This window comes from Pararge aegeria, chromosome 14 (genome assembly GCF_905163445.1).
Source record: "Pararge aegeria chromosome 14, ilParAegt1.1, whole genome shotgun sequence".
Lineage (NCBI taxonomy): Eukaryota > Metazoa > Arthropoda > Insecta > Lepidoptera > Nymphalidae > Pararge > Pararge aegeria.
The window spans coordinates 10,497,782-10,516,608 of NC_053193.1; the positions used below are offsets into that span (position 1 = coordinate 10,497,782).

Consider the following 18,827-nt stretch of genomic DNA (forward strand, 5'->3'; position numbering starts at 1 on the left):
ACGAATCTGAACCTAACTATTTAATTGTGCAAGTATGTTTAGGTACAATAATACCTCATCGATATTAATAGTCATTTTACTTGACGTCGCGCGCAAATCTCTTTCTTAAAGGTCCTAAAAGACCGAAACCGCAAACAGAGCTACCGAGTTCATAGACTACAGAATTGATAATTTTGATTTTCGACTCTGTGTTTTCTAATCTGTGCCCTGTGGTACCATGACTCAGATAAAGGACCTATAATCATGAGTTTGAATCTGATTAAACTGCTATATACAATCTGTTAACCCTGATCTGTCAAAACAATGCAGCTTTCAAATGTGTTCATGAGCTCAAGACCGCAAGTTTATTTTCAGTTCTTCTGTTGAGTTTAAGTTTTTTGAAGACTGAATTGCTTAGTACGATAGTAGTATCACTATTAGTTTATATATTTTAAGTCAAACTGTAGGATAAACATGTTCCCAACTAATCATAAAACTATATTTGTGTTAGACCATACTCCATACTTTGGGATATCTTCAGACAATCCCATTGATTTTGATGTCTCAAAAAGCCGTGGTCCAGGTTATGTGCCATTGCCGTCAGTATGTAAATCTTTGTGGACCTGCAGTGTTGAGGCAGCTGTTGAGTACTGTCGTATAGTTTGGGATTTGTTTCCTGAAGGCAAATTAGTAAGTGCTATTTAATGTTTTATCAGGGTACCTAACAAGAATAATAACTTCAAATAATTTTAAACGTTAAAAAATCGCTTGCTGTAACAGTGAACAAAAACATTGTGAGGAAACCTGCATGCCTAGGTCTCCAATCAACACTTGGCCAGCATCTTGAACTAATGCTTAAACCCTTCTCAGAATGAGAAGAGTGTCATTCTGAGGTGCCCTGTAGTGGGCCACTAGTTTTGATAAAGATGATGGTGATGATGATGATGATGATGAGCTAATTATATTATTTAAAATATTCCGTAACTTTGATCTTTTGATATGATTATGACCTTATTTATTTCAATAACTATTATGTTTCAGGTTAGATTTGTTGTAAGCGATTCAGCTGCTCATATATTAAATACTTGGGCAATAGCGCAGCAAAATCTTACACATGTAAGTATTATATATTAACATTTATAAAAAAAATCTTGTTTTAGATCAAAAGTATACATAAATATGTACACTTTTGATCTTGGAAAAGTACCCCGTTCCTGGGTTTAAAAAATCACCTTTTTCTGCTGTGTGCTGATAGCAGAAATAATCATCTTTAAATTTTGCTGAGGGAACCTGGTAGGAGGCATAACATGTTATCAAGGAAGATAAATTGTTCTAGTGGAAGTTTTCTAAAGATAGTGAAGTCACTGGCTTCATTATTTCACTATATAGTAGGAATAAAAGTGAATATTTATGATTTTAATACTTGGGTACACCATTAGGTGCTTGGAAGAGGGCCAAATAGTATATGCTGTCTTGAGTTGGTTTCTAATTGTCTTGTACTTTTGTTTGTGTGTATTAAGAGTATATTCTTTCATTAATACATTCCATCATTCATTCATTAAGTTAAAGTTTGATATAACACTGCATAAGTATTCCAACATTTATTGATAAGGAAAAGGGGAGTAGAATTTAGGAAACTGACTGTTTCTTTGCTATTCGACATAAATATCTAATACTCTAATAATGTTGTTACATTTTTAGGTTCTGAATGGTTTATGTCTAGTTGGTCCTGTTCGTCGTGGGGCTGGTGGAGATGTGGTAGGATTGTGTGCAGCTATTGAAGCTCTTGCTGAACCTTCCCCTACACAAGCAGCTCAAAGACCTACAGACATGCTCTTTCAGAATCGGTAAAATACTTGCACATCAAGTCTAAATATTTGAAAGATCTGAAAAGGGCTATCCATTTCACATTATTAGCATGTCACTATTTATTGAGCTCATTTAAAGTTAACTACTTCCTGTATTTGAGCTCTGAGGAATCTTAATGAAAGTTTGGTGCCTCAGAACTTGGTTCCTTAAAGCTCGAGAGCAAGACTAGATCTTTCAATTAGTATTAGGTCTTATCATAATGTACTTATTATTTCTTTCTCAAGATTGTTTTGTGTACAGAGAATTTACCACCATCATTTCTAAATTGGGAAATAAATACTAATTTGAAGAACACAATACAATCATACTTCATAGAATTTATGCCTTTTATGTCGGTTCAATTATTCTTACCTATTTATTTCCAATATTTTACTATTGTAAAGTTTAGCCTTTGTGATGTCAGCATAATATTGTATCATAATTTAATACTATCTAACATTTTTGTAAATAATAAGGGTTTTTTATTTGTTGCCAGTGGTCGAATAATTTGTATAACAAGTGCCAGAGATGATGATTCGATTCGAAGTCTTGCAGAGATAGCACTTAATACATTGATCCCACAAAACAAAAAGGCATCTACAGTACAGCCACCAACTACCACTGATGCATCAACTAGCACACAGTATGTACTATTTTTTTTTATGTTTGCAGGTTAAACATTGCATCTTTCATTTAAGTTTTTATGTTGAATATCTACAATTTGTACTTACGTCCAGCTAGATGTAGAGAGTTCCAAACCATGGTCCTAGGCCACTTGATACCAGCACCTCCCAGCGATTATCTTGATGATGTATGGCCAAGCTATGTGGCCTGCTCATTGCCATTCAGTTTCGCGATATCTATCATGTGAACTTTTGAAATGCTTTATTCTAAATATCTTCTATGAGTATGAGCACTCAGTTGTATTGTATATAACTGTATGGAGCGTGTCACACCGATTGCATTCCGAGCCCAGCGCATGCTATATTGTACAACTGGTTATGACACTCACAAGTGCTGCATACATACTCAGTGTGTTGTGTCCTTTAGGGTCCTCAAATATCAGCCAATCCATGCTTGTTATTACACTAATGCAATATCATTTCTTGTGTTTTTTGTCTTTCTGATGTTTGTCCAGTCTATTCTTAAACTTATTCAGTGATACTGCATAAGAAACTATTTTAATAAAAAAAAAATTACATTATTAATTTTAAGTTTAGTGTAGTTATCGCCATCATCTTACTACCATGCACAATTTTTTTATGTAATGACATCAAAAGTGCCATATATGAGCAGGTTGATACAATTAACGAACTAAAAGAGTCACTTATAATTTGAAATTTTTTTCTTGCAGATCTTTAGTAGTACACTATTGTCACTTAGTAATAATTAATGTTACACCAGAAAAAGCAGATACAAGAGTAAACAATCAGCCAGTTATTGAGGTAAATAAACAAAATATAATAATTACATTTTTGATAGGTACCCCCACAAAGATTGTGACCATAACTGTGTGAAAATAAGATTTACTTAAATACCTCCTCAAAATAAATATTAAAGTTCTGACAGAAAACATCAACAATATTAACATAAGGCCAAAAGTACATCATAATCAACAACCCATGACCAACCCGCTACAGGGCATCTTCGGGTCATCCTCAAGTGGGTCACCTTTCAGACTGAGAAGGGTTTAGTAATGATCTGTAATCCCCCACGCTGGCCAAGTGCGGAACACGCATCTTCGAGAAAATTATAGAGAACTCTCAAGCATACAGGTTTCCTCACGATGATTTTTTTCACGGTTGAAGTAAGTATTATTTAATTGCTTAAAACGCACATAACTCCGAAAAGTTGAGATGCTTGCCGGGGATCAAATTCAGTACCAGCCTAAGGTAAGCCCAAGCTCTAACCACTAGGCTATTACCACTTGTACATACAAGTACATATAAGCTAGTAATCCGGATTATAAAGATATTATTTATATTAAATGCTAGCGGTCCCTCGTAACGTCTAATCGTACGTAAAATAGTACGCCGTACGTCGTTAATCTTAGACATATGTTGTCGCCGATTTTTGGGGAACCACTTTGTCAAACATGATTTTATCGAAATTTTAACCGTTTACGCAGCGCACTCAGCAGAAGCTCTCAAAAAAAGAAAAAAACCCCGATTTTGAAACATTCTTCATTGGTGCTATGCTCGTATTGGGCTCATGATGATATATAGCCGATAGCTTTCCTCGATAAAAGAGATATCCAACACTCGAATAATTTTTCTAGTCGGACCAGTAATTCCTGAGATCATCGGGTTCAAGTAAACAAACGAACAAACAAACATTTTTTTTTTAGAACTACCCATCATATTTTGTATGTAGCTTTAAAAATACTTACGTGTATTATAATTCCGCGCGCTGAACGATAAATACCGATTAGGTTTTTGTTACGCCGTAATAGATGTTATTATTATTTTAACATAAAAATGTATATTTTTCATTAAATAAATAAATAAACTCTTCGGCTTTATATATTACTAATAAGATATGAAATAAGAGATAACTTTATTCCTTATTGTAGATGGGCGGAGGTCTGATGGGAGTTGAGGTTATTGTCTGTCGTGCAAGTGCGTTAGCCAATCTATTGGGTCGTCTTGTATTACCACATTATAGACTGGTCACCACCACCGTCACTGGAATACCTATGAAGGTACATCAACAACAACGTTTCTAGTTAACTTACAACTAAGTTTCTGTTAACTGTTAAAAAGAGGCGTGATATTTCAAATCTTTGCCTGTCTGTAGGTTACTTTTAAACCACCCTTAAAAATAAATAAATAAATATACTACGACAATACACACATTGCCATCTAGCCCAAAGTAGCGAAGCTTGTGTTATGGATACCAAGATGACTGATGAATATTTTTATGAATAATATACATATTAACTTTGAATATACATATAAACACCATTTTCCAGTAGTGTTTACATTGGTTTGATGTTTCACAGTGTCTGGGTGTTTATCTGTATATTATAAGCAAATATGTCTATTAAATTCATAAAAATATTTACCAGCTATCTTAGTATTTATTACACAAGCTACGCTTACTTGGGGGCTAGATGGCGGTGTGTGTATTGTCGTAGTATATTTTTTTAATGCATAAAAAACGTTTTACAGGAAGAACAAAACGCAAGTTCGAGTGCCAATTATGACGTGGAAATAATACATTCTGCTGAAGCTCATGCCGGTCTCAGAGCGCTGCAAACAGCCGCAGAATCCACTGAATCTGTAAGTATGAAAAAAAAAACTTTTACAAGTACCGCTATGCCCGTTTACACTAACGATGCATAAGGCGATGTCTTTGTAAGTAACGCCTGCTCAAAGAATATTCCTAGACATACATGTACCTTTCACCAATCGACTTTTACTTATAATAATTTAATTTTAAAACGGAACATTTTTCATATGTCAAGTGTCCGTTAAGAGTCCCCTTAATATCAGATTGAGCTGCATTAAATGCGTTTTTCCAATTGTTGGCCTTAAAGAACTGTATCATCGGCAAAAGTTATTATTTTTCCTTTTTCCAGTTGTAGGTCGCATAGGTCATTAATGAATGTAAAAAATAGGGTAGGTCCAAGGAGGCTTCCCTGAGGAATTCCAAAATCATTATTTAAGTCATTACTTATTGTATTACCGATTATATTTGTTAAATAGTCACGAAACAGACTAAGCTGAGCATCTCGAGTACCGAGCCTTTCCAATTTGTGTGCTAAATGATCTCCGGAAACCGTGTCAAAAACCTTGGCCAAGTCTAAAAAGACGGCAATAACCTTTTGCTTTCCATCTAGGGCTTCTGCATCAGAAGTGGACCGGCCGTGTCGCAAACCAAACTGATTATTCGAGAGTAGATTTTTTGATTCCAGATAATTGATTAGTTTCTAACATTGTGCTGACGTGCGGAGTTGGCTACGTAACATATGTTAGTGATAATAACAGTGCCCCCCGAGGCACGGGTGGCCAGTTTTGAAACTACAAATAGATATAGAAATAAGCACAGAATTAAGAACGTACAGTAACCGTTCACAATAAAATGGTTTTTTTTTGACCTACTAACATTCCTCGAGTGTAAAGTGAGAGGGGCGCGGGGCGTTTTCTTTGTGTTTGGACACATGCATACAATAATGGCAGAATGAGTATTCTGTATGTTCTTAACTCAAAGGACATAAGTACCTACTCACACAGTACACAGTACATTAGATTAGAGTCTAGTCAAGGCCAAATGCATGGATAAAGGCGTGCATAGAGGGTATGCACAGGGTATGCACATGATAAAATTAAGAAAAACTCCAGTACGCGTTATATAAAACTTAAGGATAGCCATTGTAAGAGTTATAAAAGCCTTAAGTATTTATAACTCGTACTGGAGTTTTTCTTCTTCATTTTATATCATCTGCATACACTGTGCATACCCTCTTTACAGACTTGACGTTTCATAAGTGCTTATTAATTAGGCCTACTTGAAATAAATTAATTTTGAATTTGAATTTTATGCACGCCACTGGATAATGGTAAGGTTTTATTATCTTGGTAATCTATTTAGGTAGTTCTACGATGGTGGACCCCCAGGGGAGCTGAGGGCGGTGCGGGGGGCTGCAATGGCCCCCTGTGGCGAGTGACGCCAGCCGATGTTGCCTCTCGACCCTCCGCCTGTCTCGTCAATTTCCTGCTCAACGGTCGGTCCGTAACGCTAGAGGTGCCCAGGTAAATCTTACAACTTACTAGCAGTTATGTACAGTTCATGTCATGTGTGTTCAGTTATGTGCAGTTAGTTCAGTTATGTACTACCTTCGACAGGATTGACGTAAGAGTTCCCGGGTTCGATTCCCGGCAGGGGAATGTTGGGAATTTATAATTTCTGAACTTTCTCTGGTCTGGTGGTGGCTTTGGCCGCTAAGCGATTAAGTGTTCCTGTGCGATGTCGCGTAGAAACCGATAGTAGGGGAGCCCACGATGCTAAATGGGGATTAACTCGAGCGTCGCAGAGACCTATTGGGATGCAAAGCTTAGATGATAAGAAGAAAAAAATGTTATATGATATATACCTTTACATCGGTGGGGGAAGCGGCTATAGATTTTTAAATATGTAAAAAAAAAATGTTGCATGGACATCCTCGAGCGCGTCAGATATTGATAGCATCAATGTCTTACGTATTTTTAATAATGTACGTATGTTAATCGTTTGCATGATGCGGGTATTAAAGGGTTGAAAATGAAAAAAAAAAATTTAATCGAGCGCGTCAGATTTTCTAAGGAAGTGTTAAGTTAACCAAAAAAAAGCTCTCATTCACTAATCTGACGATTTCGATGGGACGCAAACTCGCGGCCATTTTCATAATGTGCAAAAAAAATTCGCCATTTTGAAATACTCAAGCGCGTCAGATTAAGATATATATCGTTCATCTTTAATTTCTAAACGTACTGTCTCATTATCTGACGATTATCTAGAGGGATTCGCCTGATCTGACAAAAAAATATTAGAAAAACGGTTCACCTTAAAGGCCATTCCTGCAACTTCCCGCTAATTCCATTTCTGGGCGCTTAAAATTGTACTTATGACATTTTTGAGCTCAAAATATAATTTATGTGATATTTTGAGCTCGCTGAGTTGAAAGAAATAATATTTCTATGCATTTGAGCTCTCCCAGCTCGAAAGTCTGATAGAAGTTTCATAGAACACTATTTTTGGAATTTTCGAACCACAATAACTACTTAATAACCTCAGTAGACAAAGAATCAGCAGTACCATATGCTTCGGAACACTCTCCAGAATCAGGAGCACGTGTTTCGGAGCTATTTCCCGAAACTTCCGGTGTATTGTCATGTTCCATTACACTTTGTAAATACTGAAAGCCTCGCGGTATTTTAATTGCAGTAAATAATTTATAACACTGTGCGTGATATAAATCATTTAATGATGATTCCATTGACAATTCGAGGTTATCATATGTTTCTCGAGACTTTCGGATAACCGGCTTGCTCCGATGATATTCCAAAATATTTACACATTTTTTTAATGTTTCTACCGTAAATTTAATTGTTTTTTGTAAGGTACTTTCACCACAAAATACACATTTCAAATTAATATCACTCATATTAAATATTTATAAACATTAATTTACACAAATAATATTAAACTAGCATAAAAAGCCAAAACGTTGGAAACACGTTGTAAACGTCGACGTCGTCGTTGTACACGTCGTTTATGATCAGCTGTGATGGCGTCATGGCAGCAGAAACCAGAGTGGGGACGGAGTGAGAGAGTAATAGATAGAGAAAGAGTGAGAGAGGAATAGAAAAGCGGAGAAGGAAATGTAGGCATCACGCTGCACCCATTTAACTTTATCGACGAAAATTTGTTATTTCGGCTTGCAGAAATCGTCAGATTATATATTTTTCATTATTCTTGAATTATTTCCTTCAAAATAAAAAAATATTTAGCTACGCTAGAGAATGTCGAGATGACTTTTTTTTTTTTTACAATTTTGTTGCTCTCCCCTTTTTTTACGTCACTCTCAAATTGTCAGATTAGTGGAATATACACTTGTTAGGATGTAATTTACTCGCCCTACCTTAATCTGACGCGCTCGAGAATTTCTGATGGTCAATTTTTTTTTACTAGTCTGATCCTGTATCCTTCACGGGCGGCCTTATATATGGGCCTCATGTTTTGTGGAGGTACTTAACCGGGTATAAGGTATCCCCCTGTATATTAATCTGCCGCGCTTTAGTAAATCCCGAAATCCCCGCTTGGGCTCCCCTACTACGATCAGGGGTATGACTACCGTACTACCGTAATAGGTTAGCCCGCTACCATCTTAGACTGCATCTTCGCTTACCACCAGGTGAGAATGCAATAAAAAAAATAAGAAGTATCTTTGACCGCGTTTCTTTCTTTCTGTTTTTTAATCCGGCCCTAGATAAGGATGCATACCATTACTACGGAAAATGATGTTTCGATTAGTTTAGCTGGTATAGAATTAAACTACGCCCATACATCATTAGACAGCCGGTTGGCGGTTTGGCGGTTTGCGTCCAAGGCGGTGGGCGATTCCCACATCTGGAAAGATGTTTGTGTGATGAACATTAATGTTCTTCAGTGTCTGGGTGTACATCTGTATATCATAAGTATTTGTATTATATTCATAAAAATATTCATCAGCTATCTTAGTACACATAACACAAGCTACGCTTACTTTGGGGCTAGGTGGCGATGTGCGTATTGTCGTAGTATATTTATTTATATATATTTATTCATGACTTTCCTGTTTACGAAATAGGATTGTTTGGATTAAATTGATTGAATTTAACGTATATAAGGAAAGGCGGGGGTCGATCAGCGTCACATGTGTTAGCGGCGCAGGGCGGTGAGCTGTGGATTGGTGCTTTGGGCGGCCGGACTCCGTATGAGGACCCGCCAGCTCTTTCGGAAGGTGCCGGCGGACGGGTAACGGATTACAGGTAACATATAACTGAGTATATTTATTCGTAGAGTATCAATATAGTACACTATATTGATATCATGTCTTTTATAATGTTTAATGTCATCTTTCATTTATTTGTCTTATAGTTATCCATACATTATGTAGATCACTTACACTGACTAGATTAGTTAAACAGCAGGAAAATTGCATAAATGGCAAAAATCCTCCTACAAGAGCTATATATAAATTTTAGGGTATGAAGTGCTTTTGTGCATGTATAAAGTGCACGCCACTGGTCGTACTAACAAGATGTAAAATAAATAAATCAATAATAATTAACTTGCCACAGGCAGACCTCTGTCACTCCGTTAACTATTATTGCAAAAATAACCATTTGTTTGTTGAATCCTCGTTTTGCATTCAGTGCATTTTTTCCAAAAACAATGAAAACGCACCACGCACGTCTCACTTCACACCCGCAGACGTTTGCTAGCTCACAAACTTTCTCCATTTTATGGTAAACGTTTCGAACATTAGAGGTAAAATAATTACTATTGACTGCTAAGTGGAATGAGGTCACTAGCTGTGACCAGTGGCGTGCATAGATGGTATGCACAGGGTATGCAGAGATGAAGAAAATCTCCAGTACGAGTTATAAATACTTAAGGGAAGGCATTGTTATAGTCATAAAAAATGACTATAACAATGCCTAACCATATTTAATATTTATACATAAATTATGTCGTTCTATTTAATTAGTGTAAGTAGCCCTGCCGTACTAAACAGATGTAAAATAAATAAATAAATAATACCATTAACTAGGTATGATTCGTATTAGATTATTGCCAAAATAACAATTTCCATAGAACTTAGAATGTACAGAACGTTCAGCCATTATTGCATGCACAGCATTGTGCATGCAATGATGAAAATATTGGAAAGATAAGGCACTATTTAAAATAAATTTACAGATATAAAGTTATGAAAGATACGGAACTGGAATAAGTTCATTTATAACGCTACTTAAGAGGTGGCTTTAGTAATTTAAATTAACAAAATTACTTCGGACAGATGACATCAATACATCATCGTCGTCATCATCAATCGTGAATTTGGAACTCATAACAAAATTCATCTTGAATTTGGCACCATATATGTCTAGCAGTGGGTGCCCGCCCATTTGTTGACGTGATAATTACTTAAGCACTACCTTATGAAATTTTAGGTTAGGTGCTTCCGAATGAGCGCAGTCGAGAAGTCTAAGAACTAGGCAATACCTAATATACTTGTGAAAAAGGAAATATCAGATATCACTGCTGTGTCCCCTCTGTGGATAAGGAAATCAGAAATCATTGCATTAGAGTACAGATTTATGTACGACAAAATTGTTTGATTATTAGCGTAATTTTCATGAAAAGGTTGTTAAGGATTTATCTGAAGTGCATTATACGTCTTTACTATTTTATTAAATCAATGTATTCCCATTTCATTCATAAAAAAATCTAAAAGTGCGCGCCTCATAGCGGTCATTCACATTTAAAAAAAAATCTTAAACCAAAAACTCAAGTTTTAAAAATGAAATAACAAATAAAATTAATATTTTTATGTCTCACGCGATTTTATGAGACGAAATTTACACAGCGCATGCGCGAATCTTGATTTTCCACATACTCTTGCATATAGAAAAATACAGTCATATTTTTTTTTACTTTCTTATAAATAATAAAAAAAAATAGTGGCGCCATAATTCTAAGGTGGGAAAAAAATATACTAAAAAAAAATACAACGCAGTCGTATTTTTTTAGTTTTTGATAAATTATAATTAAACGATAGTACTTAGAACGCTAATATTAACTAGGAATCAGCACAGTGCATTACTTTATATAATAAAAAAATAATATTCCGGTAAGATAATTTTTTCGTCCAATTTCTCTGCCACATACACGGATCCGTAAACACATACACACGGACGTCCAAGAATGATTAGTTTATATATATTATATATTAGTTTATTAGTTTACTATATTGAACAAGAATAATTGCTTATAAAATATATATCATATGTGCTAGACAGATTATTTAACTTGATGTTAGTGCACTCATATTATCGTGTAAGTGTTATACTAATAAAAAAAAACATCATTTAAGTTTTGAAAGACTGGGTTTATTGACATGTCGAGAGTAGAGCATCACCTCACGCTCCGCTTATGAGGCGTGCAAAATATAAATGTTACCTGAGAAAAATATGGTGGCAGTACTGCCCTCTAGTCGTCAAGCCTAGAGCATTGCACTCGTTCAAGTCTACCTGTCGTCGTGGAGCTACTCCATGGCGTCGAAACGTGCTGGCGGCTGTCGCCTCTATTACTGAGGTTACTTATTGTTTTTTTTTTCGTTTTCGTTCAGAATAAAGGAGTTCGGCGCACTGATGCAGCAGAACAAGTTGCTCCCACTTCGCGGACCAGGTTCAAACACGAAATCTCGGGCGCGTTTGCAGAGGCATACGACTTACTGGCCACTCACCATATCTTCCACACTCATATTTAATTTGGGCTCGGTGAGTTATAAAAAGGCGGTGAAACGGTTGAAGAGGTGATAGCTCAGCGGTTAGGAGCTTCGCGGGGCCGAGTTCGAATCCTAGCGCACCTCTAACTTTTCAAGTTATGTATTTTTCAAGTAATTAAAATATCACTTGCTTCAACGCTGAAGGAAGACATCGCGACGAAACCTGCATGCCTTACAGTTCTTCAATATATTCCCAAAGACATGTGAAGTCCACTAATCTGCACTGAGCCAGCCGTAGTCCACCACGCTGGCCCAGTGCGGTTTGGTGGCCTCGACACACCTTTGAGAACATTACGGAGAACTCTCAGGCTTGCAGGTTTCCTCACGATGGTTTCTTCACGGGCCGAGTTCGAATCCCAGTAAGTGTTGTTATTACACACACATATTGTACACCAGTTTATGTAATAGTATGTAGTTATTCGCATGTATGTGTTTTAATAATTTGTACCACCAGCAGTCTATTCTCCTCTTCTTTTTTTTCCTAATTCAAAGGTTGCCTAGCAGAGATCGCTATTAAGCGATAAGGCCGCCTTTTGTATTCTACTTTATGTTTCTGTTTTTATTATATTTTGTATATGTTAATGTTGTGGTATACAAATAAAGACTTTAATAAATAATAATAATAAAGTAAAAAGAAGAAGAAGAAACACTTTATTGCATGTATAATATACATGTAGGAAAAGAAACATTAATGAAACAGTAAACAATGTAGACATGCAAAGGCGGCCTTATTGCTGCAAGCAATCTCTTACAGGCAACCTTTGTAGAAAGGACTTAGAGCAAGAGAGCGGAATAAACAACAAACGCGGAAAGCGGAAAACATAAATACCAAAATGTATAGATACTAATACATAGATAATTTAAATACATCTAATTAATATATAAGTATAAAATATACATAATATATATAAATATATAATATACATAATATATAAAAGTAGATTTTAATAGTTAGATATATATGCTATAAAAAAAATTCACAGGTAATTGAGCCGTTGACCCGCTTAGTAGTCCAGGAGACGTTAACAGAAGATGAAGTGGACTCGTGCAGGGGTGTGCTGTTGTCCCTTCTAGGAATGGAGTCGCGTCACGAATTCCCGACTTCGCAATTGCCTTCTAATTTCAGGTAAGTTTTATAAAATAAAAAAACATATTTTGTTTCACATAGGATATGCAGATGATGAAGAAAACCTGCAGTACGATTTATAAAAAACTTAAGGTTAGGAATTGTAAGAGTTCTAAAAAGCCTACACTCAAGTATTTATAACTCAACTTCGACGGCCGATTGGCGCAGTGGGCAGCGACCCTGCTTTTTGAGTCAAGGGCCGTGGGTTCGATTCCCACAGCTGGAAAATGTTTGTGTGATGAACAGGAATGTTTTTCAGTGTCTGGGTGTTTATATGTATTTTATAAGTATTTATGTATATTATTCATAAAAAAATATTCACCAGTCATCTTAGTCTCATACTGGATATTTTCTTCATTTGATATCATCTGCATACCCTGTGCATACCATCTATGCACGGTACTGGGTCGAAGGGCCGAGTATAAGATTCATTACCTACGTTTTATTAATTCGCGTTAAAGTTAACCTAGAATTATATGGTATCGATAGAGCGCCGATTCTAAACACTAGATGGCGCTCTATCGATATCATATAAGCCCTAGTTAGGTTTCACGCGAACGTATAAGTAGACGTAGGTAGAGAATTTCACATTTCGCACTCTGTACTAAAATGGGAATTACGTTGTCAACACAAATCGACTACTGCCCGATGCTAATAATTAATCTAATCCATTATCTACAGGGATTAGTATGAAAAGGATAGCAATACTAAATTGGGGTTATGTTATGCAGTGGGGTTTTTGTGACAGAGCTCCTATAGGAAAGTTTAATAATAATATAATAATCATTTATTTGCAAAAAACATGTGAAATTATAGATGTTACAAAAAATGTTTCTGGGTGTGCATTTGTATATTATAAGTATTATGTGTAATATATTCATAAAAAACAAAAAAAAATATTAACAATAGGCCAGCGGTTGACGACAATCATGCCCGTTAGAAAGCAATTCTGAGGTTTAGGTTGGAGCACGCTTGCCTAGAGTGAATAGACTCTTTCTAGAGCCTATTCACTCTAGCTTTGAAGGTACTCAATTTATACGTGGCAGGAAACACAGTTGCCGCGAGGGCTTTCCACATCTTAGCGACAACAGCTATCTTCTTGTTTTTCTTCTTCTTCTTTTTCTGTTCCTGGGCCTTGTCCGCACTTGGTTGGTCTGGGACCGTCCGTTTTCAACAGCTATCTTAGTACCCATAAGACAAGCTACGCTTACTTTGGGGCTAGATGGCGATGTGTCTCGTAGTATACTTATTTATTATTATGGTTATTATTTCAAAAAATCATTATTGAGAACTCTTTCTTTGTAGTACTATGTAATGATTAAAGAAATCTTTGCAGAGGCAAGTCGTCCGGACGTCGCGATGAGCAATGGCGACAAGTGTGGGGGGAACTAGAAGCACTGATACGCGCGCATTCCGCTTCGCCCGCACACCGTGCTTTATTGCGTACGCTGCTCGAATGCCGGTCGCACAATAATCACAACACTGAGGGTAAGATACGCTTTTTTTTTTATTTTACTAAGTACAAGTTAGCCTTCGACTGAAATCTCACCTTTTGTTTAGTGATGATGCAGTCTAAGACGGTAACGGGCTAACCTGTTAGTACGGGTATGGAAGTTATATTAAACTCATAACTCTAATCGGTTTCTGCGCGACTTCGAACCACAAGTCTGAATCGCTTAGCAGCATGTTTTTGTCATGGTAAGTAGCCATGGCAGAGGCATCCCACCAGATCAGCATAGAAGATAAGAGATATTTATATTTATAATTTCTCAAGTTTTCCTTGCCGGGAATCGAACCCGGGACCTCCCACTTAAATTTACAGCGCTCACAGCTGCGCCAGGGAGGTCGTCAGAATATATCTTAATTTTATTTACTATAGTTTTAAAATATAGGCGAACCTTTTAAATAAGTCTTAAAACTCTCGATCCGATAATACCTGATAAATGCTAATGCAGTAGTCTAAGGTGGTATAGGATTAGCTTGTTGGTGGTATGGCAGTAATATAAACCCATACCCTTTCTCCGTTTCTGAAATCACCGCAAATATCTGAAATGCCCTTACGCCTTTCCTATTATCTGCATCGATCGTTTCTAAAATTCTCTCAATATTATTATTGCCGAATATATTTTCTTTATATTATATGCTTGTGGATTGCAATTACATGAAGTGCTAAAAGTTTGTTTGTTGAACATTTGTTTTATAAAGTGCATATTATGTCTCAATGTATGTCGTGGAATATTGTCATCTTAATTAATTTAAAAAGGCCCATTAAGAATATTTTAGATGACCAAAATCTTCTAAAAAATTAAAAAAAGGAGATTTAAAGAACACCCTTACACTGAAATCTTACAAGTTGTGTAATTGATATTGAGTCATTAACGGATGTATGTTTTAATGTTGGAAAATCCGTCGACATTAATTAGTGTACTTTACAAAACTTCATTAAAGCTTTTAATGTAAGTGGCCCATTATCATAAGAAATTTAAAGGTCTCAATAAAACATGTTATTTCACCTCAAGGCTATAGAAAGTTTATATTAAGAAATTATTGCAAATCGCAAACTTAATGGCAACCTGGGTAGGAGAACTATAAAGCTGTTGATAAATAACTTTTTATTAGGTCTTTTAAGATACATTTAGTAGTAATACTGATTTTTTGTGTAGTGCTAAAATTATATAAGAAGCAATAAAATTAAAGCTGTGATTACACTAGTATTTTGTCAATTGCAATCGTTCCCTAATAGTTCCCTTGATGAAGCTTCTAAAAATATGAGATACTTAGCTCTAATCTCTCTACATAGCTCTAGATAGCTTATTCAATGCGTAATAAATAGAAAAAATATCGAAAGTATATATTAGCACATATAAAAAATGCAATTGTTATTAACAAATTAAGAAAAAAAAAGATAGCATTTCGTTTCTTGTTAAAAGTCAAAAATTATTATAGTTTAGAAATTTAAATGTGCTAATATAACACTGACCTCTATTATACTATAAAATATATTATAGTATAATAGAGGTCATCATTCTATAGAGGTCAGGTTATAGTGTATATATTCTTTCAATAATTTTTCTTGACAGAATTCCGCGTCTATAACAATGATTGAATTAAATATAGAAAGAAGTTAATCTGTATTATCACATGTTATATTTGCGATTCCTATAATTGAACTATATTATAGAATTTTAAAATAGATAGATGCATTCTTTAAAAAAAAATAGAAGTTAATCCCCGTAAAAACAGTATTAAATCAAAGTTTGTAGTAGTAATTGCAGAAATCGTATCAAATGGACTTTAATCTTACGATTGCTTTACGTTTAATTAATTTTAGGAGAATCATCGCGGGCGAGTGTCATAAGGGCAACGACAGACTCGCCCCTTTCACCAGTCGGGGCCGGTAACGGTAACAGCAGTAGCGACGTATGGGCGCCTCGGAATGTTCTAGACACTCTCTTAGGAGCCCCGAGGCCACCTCGTAGGCCGGACTTCGCGGGACGTATGGTAGCCGGAAGTCGCGTGGCCACACTTTATCAACATTTACAGCAGGATGTGGAAACTCCACATTGATTTAATTAACCATGTGGGAACAATTTTAAATAATAATAAAAGTATTTGTACATATTATTGTGTCTAAACTAATAGGTATTACGAAATAGAGTTCTGTTATGAATAAATAATTTTTTTCTAATATCTCTCTTTTCTTTTATTAGTTTTGATTGTAAAGATACTTTCTTACTTACCTATATGTTATGTTATGCTTCACAGTTGGGTGTTTCTTTTATTTTCGTATTAAGGAGGTTCCGCTGAAGCGGAGCGAGTGGAGCAGAGCAAAAACGGGAAGGTCTTAACAATCGGATAATTGACTAATGATGATGAATGTCAAAAAGCATCAAATTATAAGATGCATTGATAAATTACTAGCTTTACATAGTAAAACTCAATGTAAATTCGTTATGTGTGCCTTTCCTTACTGTGGCACATTTAGTTCAAAGCAGAATGAACATATTTATAATTTAAATTTATTAATTTATAACCTGACATGCCGTCATAGTGACGCAGTTTTTTATTTTGACATCAATAAATCCATGTCATCCCTATTGTCTAGAGATAGTTTAATTTTATCTAAGAAAAGTAAGCATCACTTGGCATCTTTACTAGCTTACAACTTAAATGATACTGTTACAAGTATTGTAACTAAGTCTATTGACACCTCTACATATTGTACTTCAAGTACCACCAATATTTCTAATATTGACCCTAGTACTTGTTCTAGTACTATAATAAATAGTTATTTAAACTAGACAGTGAGACAACGGGGAAGCTCTGTAATATGAACATTGTACATCAAAACATACAGAGCTTCACCGGCAAAGAATTAGAAATAGAACTGTTTGTTGAAAAATTCAATATACACATATTGTGTATAACTGAGCATTGGCTCACTGGAGCACAAATAGCAGTTAACATCAATAACTTCAAAATGTCAAGTGTGTTCTTTAGAAAGACTGCTATTCATGGTGGATCCTTAATTTTTGTACGCAATAATATAACATGTAAGGAGCGAAAAGATATAGTTAGTCTTTCTGTGGAGCGCATAATTGAACTGTCTTGTGTGGAGCTGGAGCGTTTTATAATAGTGTGTGTGTACCATCCCCCCTCAGGTGATTTCAACCAATTCGAGGATGTAATGGAAGATGTCCTTAAGCGATTGTGTATGTCTACTAAAAATGTAATAGTATGCGGGGATTTCAATGTTGATATCTTATTACATAATACTACTACGACTAGGTTGTTAAACTTATTTAAATGCTTTAATTTGAATAATGCTTTCGATGAACCTACTAGAATCACAGCAACTTCAGCATCTTGTTTAGATAATATTTTTTTTAACTGTGATATCTTAGGTAAATCGATATTAAACAATTTAAGGTCAGATCATTGTGGCCAACAAATTACTGTTGTTGGTACAAATAGAAATAAACATATTGTTAAGTACAGGCCGATAACTCAGAGTAAACTGACGCGATTTGAAGGTGAAATATCAGCCAAAATTCCTGCTCTCTTTTTTGAAAACTGTCATCCCGACAATCTTTATCGTACGCTTTTCAATGAAATAGAAAGTGCATTTAATAAAGTATTTACTTTTAAATACATAGATTCTAATAAAAAAATGAGGTTTAGTGATTGGGCGACAATAGGCATTTACAAAAGCAGGGATAAGTTGTATGAGCTATATGATGAAAAACAATACAATCAGACTCCAACTTTCCTTGAATATGTAAAAAGTTACTCCAAAACATTTAAAAATGTTTGTAGACAAGCTAAGTCGCTATACATTAAAGATCGGATAGTAAAATCTGAAAACAAAATACAAACAACCTGGAAAATTGTTAATAATGAATCTGGGAAAACTAAATCTCGAGACGGAAATTTTGAATTAATTATTAATAATAATATGGTAACTACTGATACAGAAGTTGCTAGTACTTTTGAAAACTTTTTTCAGAATGTTCCTATTTTGTTAACAGATTCACTAAATTCCTCACCTACTGCAGCTCAGAATTTATTAAGAGGCAACATTAATGAGTGCAAAGTTTTATTTCATTTCAAACATATAGATGCATCGGATATCAGTAAAAACTTCAAGTTGTTAAAATTAAAGAAAACAGGTGATATATGGGGAATGTCGGTAAAGGTAATATCTCAAATTATTGACGTCATTGCTCCTCTTTTAGCCATAATTTTCAATGAATGTGTTGATTTAGGTACTTTCCCGAACCTAATGAAACATAGTAAACTCATTCCTCTATTTAAATCTGGTAATAAAAATGATATAAA

The 18,827-nt window shown here is 35.3% G+C and overlaps 1 protein-coding gene across 1 annotated transcript; it reads left to right on the plus strand.

Annotated features, from left to right (window-relative positions):
- Window positions 1–324: 324 nt before the first annotated feature.
- LOC120629604 (protein asunder) lies at window positions 325–16,679 on the plus strand. Its single transcript, XM_039898581.1, has 13 exons — window positions 325–669; window positions 1,021–1,095; window positions 1,681–1,826; window positions 2,324–2,470; window positions 3,182–3,272; window positions 4,400–4,528; window positions 4,998–5,108; window positions 6,421–6,581; window positions 9,198–9,338; window positions 11,705–11,855; window positions 12,847–12,989; window positions 14,326–14,477; window positions 16,321–16,679. Exons 1-13 carry the CDS (start codon window positions 454–456, stop codon window positions 16,554–16,556), a joined length of 1,899 nt encoding a protein of 632 aa, XP_039754515.1. The 5' UTR covers window positions 325–453; the 3' UTR covers window positions 16,557–16,679.
- The last annotated feature ends 2,148 nt before the right edge of the window (window positions 16,680–18,827 follow it).